Source organism: Miniopterus natalensis, chromosome 13, assembly GCF_054644295.1.
Source record: "Miniopterus natalensis isolate mMinNat1 chromosome 13, mMinNat1.hap1, whole genome shotgun sequence".
NCBI classification, from domain to species: domain Eukaryota; kingdom Metazoa; phylum Chordata; class Mammalia; order Chiroptera; family Miniopteridae; genus Miniopterus; species Miniopterus natalensis.
The window spans coordinates 6926393-6935976 of NC_142093.1; the positions used below are offsets into that span (position 1 = coordinate 6926393).

The 9584-nt window shown below is 60.8% G+C and overlaps 1 protein-coding gene across 1 annotated transcript; it reads right to left on the bottom strand.

Moving 5' to 3' along the window:
- Window positions 1-668: 668 nt before the first annotated feature.
- OSR1 (odd-skipped related transcription factor 1) lies at window positions 669-7298 on the bottom strand. The gene is made up of 3 exons (XM_016224747.2): window positions 7014-7298; window positions 2025-2724; window positions 669-1260 (listed from the first exon to the last, which is right to left on the bottom strand). The coding sequence occupies exons 2-3, from the start codon at window positions 2690-2692 to the stop codon at window positions 1125-1127; spliced, it is 804 nt and encodes a 267-aa protein (XP_016080233.1). The 5' UTR covers window positions 2693-2724; window positions 7014-7298; the 3' UTR covers window positions 669-1124.
- Between the last annotated feature and the right edge of the window lie 2286 nt (window positions 7299-9584).

The window sequence follows — 9584 nt, forward strand, 5'->3', positions numbered from 1 at the left end:
ATACTGGCCGAAGCCTGGGCTTCTTTGTAACGTCAAAGCCCCTTGGAGACAAGAAGTGGGGAGACTGAGACCCTAAGACCAAAGTGGAGAAAAAAATTAAGAAAATAAAAATATGGGCTGGGGTCCGAGGTAGACCAACACCGGGACAGAGGGGGCTTCTCCACCCACCCCTTCCCTATCGCCCCAATAAGGCCGCGGTTCTGACAGTGGGACAGGCTGGGGTCAGCAGGGAAACCCGCACCACCCAAAGAAAGGCGCCGCCCAGTTTCCTGCGTCGGGGAGGGAAACTGTCCATCCTGCAATGCCTGTAAAATAACCGTTTATTTCATATTTTTTTAAAAAACTCCAGTGATAAATGTCCGTTACCGATGGTCAGCATAAAGTGCCAATCGCAATACAACGCCCTGCTCCTGGCCAGCAGCTCGCTGCCCGAGACGGGCGCCGCTCGGGGGCAGCGGGAGGCCAGGCCCCCTCCAGCCCCGGCCCGCGCCCCCGCCCCGCACACCCAGCCCCGCGCGCGCCCTCGGCGGGCACCTCGGCCACGGGGAGCGGGCGCTGCGGGGCCGGTCGGTCCCCGGCGGCTGCTGAAGCAGATACATGGATTACACTTTGGCAGGCTCCCGGGGGTGGGGCGGGGCGGGGTGGGGCGGGGTGGGTGAGGCGGGGCGGGAGGGGGGTCTGGAAGCTGCGAGCGCGCAGAACTTTTCCTCTCCCCTCTTCTCCGCAGTCAGAGTTACAAGCTTATATGGTCAAAGAAAAAAAATTAATAAAGAAAACGTATAAAATAACAATAGAAAAAGTAATACTTCTGGGAGAGGCGCCGCTGCGGCTCCGCGGAGCTTTCGTGTTTTGTTTTTTTAAATGCAGTTTCCCTTCCGCCACGTGAGTACCGCCTTTTGGCCAAGAGTTTAGCCGCGTCCTGGGGGAGCCGCCCTGGCGGCCGGGTCAGGGCCCCGGGCGCGGCTCCTTAGTTCTGCGTGCGCCCCGGACCCAAGGGACTTTGTTTGGGACCAGGGAAGGTCCGGGAGCCCCTCCTGCGGTCCGCTAGAGTCGCCTTTGGGATTCTGGTCCCTGTGGAGGAGGCGGCGGTGCGCCCCAGGGTCCCGGCGACCAGGAGGCTCTGTTTAGCATTTGATCTTGGAGGTTTTGAGCTCCTTCACCTGTGAGTGTAGCGTCTTGTGGACAGCGAGAGTCCTGGACTGGCAGAATCCTTTCCCGCACTCTTGACACTTGAAGGGCTTTTCTTTGGAGTGAATATATCTGAAGACAAAAAAAAAAAAAAAAAAGACAGAATTAATTAATCCTTGCAAAATGATGCAAGCTATAAACAATTGCCCAAGATCCCCTCCCACTGCTCCAAGGCGCTTGCCTGCAAAAAAAAAAAAAAAAGGGGGGGGGGCTATGGGGTGCCTAGTGTGGAGCTGACAAAAAGCTGAGTTTGTGGATGGAGCAGGGAAGTGAAAGAGCGCTGAGCAGTCTCTGAGCCCTAGAAGGTCCAGCCAGGCCCAGCGCCCGCCTTCCCCAGGAGGAGCCAGCGGGGCTCCTTATAAGGCCTGGGTCAGCGCCGAAGGTGAGTGAGGGGGCCTGGGGTAGGACAGTTTGCTGGAGCTGCACTGTCCAAGGTGGAACCCACTAGCCACATGTGGCTATTAAAATTAAAATTAAATAAAATTTAAAAGTTAGTCTGTCAGTCACACTTGTTCCAACATTTCAAGTCCTGAATTGTCACATGCGTCAGGTGTCACCCTCTGTTACGGCAGAACTCTATTGGACAGCGCTGCGGATGGAGGAAGGGGTATGGGAGTTACGCCTGCTTGTCCGGAGCTCATGGACACCTGACTCAGCCCGTGCTCCAAGAAATGACCCCTGAGCTCTGTATAGTTTAGTTTCCTTCGCAATTTGAGGGAATTCCCAAAAGCTGGGGAGCAGGTGGGGGGGTCTCAAGAACCCCCTCATTAGAGAGGATGATGAAGATGACAGAGGCAGGCTGGCAGCTCCTGCTAGGACCACCCATAGTGCCGCACCTGTGGTCTCTTAGGTGGTCTTGCCTCCGGAAGGCTTTGTGGCAGATGTCACAGGTGTAGGGCCGCTCATCCGTGTGCGTCCGCTCGTGGATGAGCAGGTTGTAGGACTTAGTGAAGTGGCGGCCGCAGAACTTGCAGACGAACTCCTTCTTGGTCTTGGAAGGCAGGCGTCCTCTCGTGGGCTTCTTTTCCGGGGACAGCTTGGTCACATCCAGGAGGGCGCCCAGCCCACCAGCTGGGGAGCCGGGACCCTCCCCGCGGCCAAGCTTGGACGGATCTTCTTGCGTGGCGGCCAAGGCCAGGTTGGCAAAATCAAACCGCGGCTTGGTCTTGAGCGCCACTGGGCCACTGCTTCCAGCAGTGATCTCCGGCTTGGGCTGGATAACGTGGGGGAACCAGGGAAAGGCGGGCAGCTGGAAGCGCGCGTCCACCAGGTTGGACATGGCTCCTGGCACTTTGGAAAAAGAGGATCTTGGCAAGTGCATGGCCGGGTAGCCCAGCGTCCACTGGTGCAGGTGCACAGCGTGCAACGCGCTGAAACCATACAGGTTGGGCAGGTGGTCCGAGGGCACCGCGGGCAGGCCGTTCACTGCCTGAAGGAAGGAGTAGTTGGTGAGCTGCAGGGAGGGATGGATGGGCACTGGCGCCGGCAAGGTTTTGCTACCCATTGTGGCAGGTGTGGTAGGTTCTCAATCAGGATCTGCAAAGAAAAGAGGGGCGTGGGGAGAGGGAAAGTTCAGGGTCATCATCGGCCTTCTGAATTCCAGCCCGGCTACACCCTTTCTGTCCCCTAGGGCAGAAGCTGACACCACCCACAGAACCCACAGACCTAAAACAAACAAACAAACAAAAGCCACCCCCAAACCAGGAACCCTCTCTGATCTGAGGGCTCCCTCCAAATGGCCTCTGGCAAAAACACGCAATTTGATAGAGAAATCAGCAGGAAACTAAATCCAATGCAATGCAACCGACTGAAACGCAGGACTATGGTGTGTACATGAGACAGAGAAAGGCAGAAACGGGGAAACTGACATGTAGAAACTTTCAGCCCGAGTCCACACAGAAGTACACTCTCCTGCAAACACAACAGGAACTCGGAAGCACACTTACATATCCATGCGCAAATAAACACAGAAACGCACACTGACAGATCCACACGTTCCCAAGCAGAGTTGACAACAGGGTGCAAAGATTAAGTGGGACGCCAGTGTCCCGCCACAAAACAACACGCAGGGAACAACACACACATACACGCGAGGGATCACGCTGCACTCCACGCAAACACAAATCCACACAAATCCACACATCGCCCAGCCCCCCTGCGTTAGGTCTCCCAGCTGACCTTCGGTTTGGCCTCTAGATGCATCTCATTTTCTCCTTCAGACTCTCAACTTTGACCACAAATGTGCTTTTCTGACTCACCATTAAGGAGCCCTGCTGACAACACCCTCTCTGAAGCTGTTTGTGGACTGACGCCCTTGGGGATCACCTTCACTTCAGGGAGGACACTGACACCCATTCTGCATTAACAGTCAAACACCTGCAGTTGCACACAAGGGGGCTCCAGTGCCCTCCCTACGGCGTAAAAAGGGGGGCAGGGGCTTTGGGGTCTCGGGATGTTTGTATGCAAAGTGAGCCCTGGGCAGGTGGGCTTGCCCATGGGCCAAAGGGAGCAACAAGGCCTGCCTCAGCTGCCGCGGTCTCGCCACCACCCAACTGTAAGACCAGGGAGCTGAGCAAGGCCAGAGGGAAGCCACGCTGAAGTGACCACCCGGCTGGCATCTCCTGGCCTCTTTGGTCAGAATCTCCAGCCTCCATGGACAGGTCTGTGCTCCGCAGAGAGACCTTTATCTCTGTCCTTCCCACACACTTAAGTCCTTCTAGTGGAGGCAGAAGCAAGGAGCACCGCCGTGAAAAGCACACCCTCCCTGAAGCTGAGCTCCCTCTGGTCCCGGCCCTGGGCTGAGGGCTGCTCAGGAAGGCCTTGTGGGAGCAGGGTGCTTCGGGCAGCTGCCTCCTTTGCCTCTCTCCATCCCCGCGGCCCCCTTCCTTTTCCCCTCTTCATCCTCTGCTCTTGCTCAGGTGTCCCCTCTAAAGGGCAGTGAGTCCCCTTCGCCGGGATGCCGGGACTCCGCCGAGCTTCCTCTCCGGCGCACACCGACGCCGGCCTGGCTCACCCTCCGCCAGGCCCGGGCCTAGACTCAGCCGCCTTTCCCTGCCGCGCAGCCTTTCAATGAGCAGAAAGTGTCGCGCTCCTGCCGGGAGGAGCGCGGACACTCTGGACCCGGGAACTTTTTCCGCAGGAGGCTGGCAGGAGGGTCCCTCGCTGTGCGTTGGACCAAAAGGAAAGAGGCTCTGCTGGGGGTAGGGGTGGGGGTTTCAAAACTCCCAGAGCCCGGAAAGATCTGCTTGCGCTGGTTAAATGAGCAGCCAAATGAAAACCTAGTCTGACCGCAGCAATTAATTCAGCCTTGGGGCTACGGAGGCAAGGATCCGCGGAGATCGCGCCTCGGGAGCAGGAGTGCGCGCGGGCGGCGCGCAGAGCCGCGGCCTCCGCGCCAGTTTTCTCTCCTGCTCGGAGCGAGGGTCGCGCCGGGGACACGCCGAGACCGTCCTAGAACCTGGGACGCGGAGAGGCAAAATAGGAGCTGGGCCAGAGAGCGAGCAGGGCCGTGTTGGGGTGGGGGGGGGCGGGGAGAAAACTCGCCAACTTCAAAGGTCGGCGGGACCTCCGCGAGGTGACTGCTCTTTGGTTCGCTGTCACCTCATCTACCCCTCCAGGCGCTGGAAATCAGACCTTATCTCCGGCTCGGCGGGGCCAGCCAGGCGCCGCCAGGGCCTCCGCTCCCTCCTCTGGGGGCTCGGCCTGCCCCGCGGCCCAGGGCGCCCCGAGCCCGCTGTGCGCCCGAGGGGAGGACCCACAGACCCCGCGCGCGGACCTGGCCTTTCCTCGCGCACCCCCAGGAGCGGAGACCCGGGCGCACAGCGGGAGGAGGGGGTGCCTGCAGCCACCGCTGGGAGCCAACCTTCCCGGGCTATCTGCCTGATCTTGTTTCCCCCAACACTCAATTTATTTTCCTCGGCGGCGCGGCCAGTTTCTTATTTTCTGCCGTAGTCCGAGGCCGGGGCTCCTCAGACTCTCGCCAGCGACTTTCCCCGGGACGAAATTCGTTCGAAACGTGGCTCTTTACACTAATACCAAGAATGGGCCGAAGGGACGATCCGGTTCCTGGCGGGCAGCTGCGAGGAAAACACGGCCGCACACCCTCCCGCCAGCTCCGGAACCCCGGTGTGAACGCTTTGGATCTTTCAAGAGGAGAGGGAACCCCTCTCCCCAGGCCAGGCACCCGCTCGGCGAGGAGCTTGGGCCTCCGGGCCGCGGAGGTGCGGTTAAGGGTCCCGACTGCTCTCAGCAAGCGCACTTGGCGGTTGGAAGCGCGGGTCCCGCGCGGTGGAGCGCCAGCCCCGCGTCCGCGGCCGCCCGCGCCCGGCATTCGGGGAGGGAGCCGAGGCTATTAAAGTGGTTTCTCCGGGGCTAATTGAGCGCGTGCGAGTTAACTGTTTGCATTAATGAGGAAGGCGCGAGCTCCACGAGCTTGCGCCTGGAGGTGCCCAGCAGTAGCCCCAGAAAGTCACCCTTGACATCGAATCCCCAACACAAGTGACAGGCGTCTGAACCCCAGGCGGGAGGATCGTCCAGCCCCGGCTACTTTTGTTGAATTTTCCCAAAGTATTGGATGGAACGAATCCTTCAGCGAGGCGGCCGTCCCGCCGCGTTTAAATGCCCGTTGCGTCCTTAGCGATCCGCTCCCCAATTTTAATGAAATCACAGTTACTTCAAGGAGCCTCTGGTGGAACATCTACCCACTGGGCTCCCCCCACTTTGACCCCCCTGTGAATGCCAACCCCTCTCTTCTCAAGGAACCTGGGAAACTAACTAGCCTTGCACGTGGTTTCTGTTCCCAAAAGCCAGCACACGGCTCTTAGCCCAGGTGAAATTTACCAAATTGTGGCAACAAAGAAACCCTCGTAGCTACTTCACACCCCGAGCGCCTGCCCCGCCGCTGCCCCAGCTGCTGAAAGGGGGCTGGATGTGAGTTTTCATTCTTATCAGAGACATCTCTGGGGAGAAATTAGCTCAGCAGGCCGCCCCTCACCTCTTTCCCTCTCCTCTCTCGATCCCACCTCTCCTGAAGGCTGGCTTTGCGGACAGTCAGCGGAGCAAACGAATCCTTCCCTCCCAAGCCCCAGCCTGGAGACACCGCCATAGTGTTTCTGCCGCTGCGGGTCTCGCATCCGAAAGCGGTGCTCGCGCCCCCTGCGCCACCCGGACGGCGGCGGGTTACCCTCCAGGCCTCGATCACAGGGCGCCGTCATCCCCAAGGGAACATCCCAAGGCCGAGCGCGCGAGCCAGACGGGGTCCGGCGCGGGCCCTGCGTCCCCCGGCCGAGCCCCCCTCGGACCTGAGCGCAACTACGCAAAAGACAACTTCGCCAGACGGCGCGACCCCGGGAGAGGCGTGCACCTGTCCCTGGCGCGGCCCGCGGCAGCCGTGGCCATCCTGGCACCCCTCTTCCTTCTTCGTCAGCTAAGTTCAGGCTGAGCAAGGCGCGCACCTCAGGGAGTCTGTGCCCGCTGAACTGCTCCCCTTTCTTAGAGGGGGGCCCACGGGCTGACTCCCAAGTCCGCGGGCACCTCGCCGGGGCTCCCGCGGAGTCTGGCCCCGCGGGGGGCCGTAGCGGAAGCCCACCCCCTCATTGCCCCGAGGTCAGAGGCCGGGGACCCCGCGCGGGAAGCCGCTGAGCCAGCACCCCAGCCTCCCTTGGCTGCAGCGGCTCTCACTTTCGCAAAGGTCCTGCAGCCTCCTTGGGCAAGAGGAGCTCCCTCCCGGGACGGTGAGAGAGGAGACACCCGACGCGCGGTGACAGGGAGCCCGGGAGTCCCGCCCGCGTTCCCGTCGCCGTGCCGGCGCCCAGGGCTGCAGTTACCTTGTTCGGCCGCGGTCCGGGGCTCCGCGCGTCTCTGGGGCTCCGGCTGCGGGGGACCCGGGAAGCCAGAGGCACTGGATTCCACTGGCGGCCCCGGAGCTCTGGGGTCCTGGCCCCTCTCCGGGTGCGGGGACTCGGAGCGCCCGGCGCGCGGGGAGCGCTCGGCGGCCCCGGAGCTCTGCCCGCCGGGGAGGGTGAGTCCTGCCCGCGGCTCCCGGGTTGAGTCTAAACCCGGAGCAGCTGAGAACGTGCCGGGGAGAGACCGAGCTCAGACTCACTCATCCCTTCGCACCGAGCCGCCTACTTATTTTAACCCACCACCCGCCCTCCTCCCCCGTCCCTCCTCCCGCGCCTCGCGAGTCCACCCCTCCCTCCCCTGCCCCCCAACCCGCCTGCGCCTGCGCACTGAGAAACAAAGTTTTGCTGACCCGGACAGCCGACTCTGGCAGCTGCGCTCGCCGAGCCCCGGCCTCCCGGGACCTGCGTTCCCAGCTCTGAAGTCCCGGGCGACCGCTTCTGCGTCGTTAGGCCCACGGGGGCACCCGCGTCGCTCTGGAAGAAGCGGCCCCCAGCAGATGAGAGCGCCGGTCGCCTCGCGTTTCGAGGTCCCACTCCTGCGCGCCTGGGACACAGCCCGCGCCCCGCGGACGTGGGGGGCGGGGGTCGCACCGGGATCCGCGCGCCGTAGCTTGGGCTCAGCGCGCTTCGGGCCCAGGGCAGAGTCGCCTCTTCTCCCAGAATCCCTTCCCGGAGTCGGAGGGTCCCCGGTGTGCCGCGCTCCCGGGCATCCCGGGGTGTTTAACCCCAGGGCGGCAACCAGAGCTGGGTTATGAATTTCCCTAGAAAGATCAGAGGCAGAGGGTAGGGGGAAGGAGGTGAAAAAAAAAAAAAAGCTATTTTTCTGGGACCCAGAACCTTCTGGGATTCCATCCTAACGAACAGTCGCACCCTCTAATCGTGGATTCATTTGTTTTGGAAGGATGGATGGATGGGAGTTTGGAAAGCCGCGCGGGCGCGCGCTAGACAAGCGGCAAAGTTTGTCCGAGTCCAAGGAACTGGCTCAGGTGGAGTTTGGGATCTAAGAGGGGTCAGGGTCCTGGCTGCGAGAAATTCAGCCCTCACTGCTTACGCCTTAGCGGAGAGTGCCATTGCTGCGCTCTGGACTGCCCACTCCTAGGAGCTGACCTTCACGTGACCCCAGCCCTGGAACACCCAGCCCTGGGTCTGGGAGAAGGTGCTGGTTCCCCAGGGCGGGTTGGGGGTCCAGATTCACACACTGCTCTCCCGGAGCCTGCCTCAAGGTTGCTGCTGAGTGACTCTTCCTAGCCCTTGGGGCTGGATCCTGGCATTAGTGAGTCTGCAGCATGTAGGCACTGCCTCTGGAGAGGAGTTGCCACTGGGCTGAGCTTCAGTCTGCAGGTCTGCTCTGCCGCTTTTAGGGTCTCACTCCCTGACTAGGGAGAGGATAGTGGAAAGGCCCCCAGAAGACATCGTTGGCGGAGACCCTTGTCTCATCAGCGGGCCTTTAGGACAGAACCTGCCCTCCAGCCCCAGGTGACTTTGGTTTGTACAGGAGGAGGCACTCTCAGCACCAAAAGGGTCTCACTCACCCCCGTGCACAGGTTAATGCTGGAACAAGGGTCCCACAGATGTGAGCAGCTGGAGTCCTAGGACCTGCCAGTAAGGGGCAACTTTCAGGCCAGGGCCAAGCCCCTTGAGAGCAGAAGGGGGCTGCGATCACTGGGCACCTGGCTGCCCAGACAGTTAGGAGACATGCCCAGGAAGACGGTATTCAGGTGGGATGGGTGTGGGGGTAGGATCCCCCCTCCTGCTGGAAAATCCTCAGGGGGCAACTGTGCTTCCTCCAGCCTTCCACTTGCCTTTCCCCTCTCAACCAGGGCCACTGGCCAACATACCTCAAAGACCCGCCGCTGGAAAACTCCAAGCAATGAAGAACTATTGTAGAGAGTTCTTAGGGATCGAATGAAAGGACCATGCGACCTGGTTGTTTAATGCGGCTTTTGCCAGGTTATCAGGAAGACTGATCCTGACTCAGGGCAGGATGGGGAAGCAAGGTTGGGGCTGGTCCCTCATGGCCCAGCATCCTCAGGCCTTACCTCCCAGAGGAGTCCTGGCTGCCTCACCTGGAGCTGGTCTGCAGTGTACCACAGGACAGGACAGGACACAGTGAGCCTGTTTGGGACACCTGGCTTCACATCGCTCCTCCTAGGTGCCCCACAATGCCCATCCCCAGCAACCCTGGGGGCAACGAAATTCAGGTTTTGCTACTTGCTGAGGTGTTCTCCATCGCTATCCAAGCTCCCAAGGAGGGTGACCCCCACACCATGGCCTCGGTGTCCCCTGGAGGCCAACCAGGTTCTGGTTCCTGAGGCAGTAGAAAGAAGCCCAAGAAGCTGGGAACCCCTATGCCGCAACAGGGGGAAACCCTCCCCCGCCTAGTTAAGAGAAATGAATCCGGCCCTAGGCAGGAGGGTGTAGGGCGCAGCGTGCCAAGCCTGGTGCCTGGACTGGGCTTGAATGGATTGAAGAGGGCAGGACCCAGGACACGTT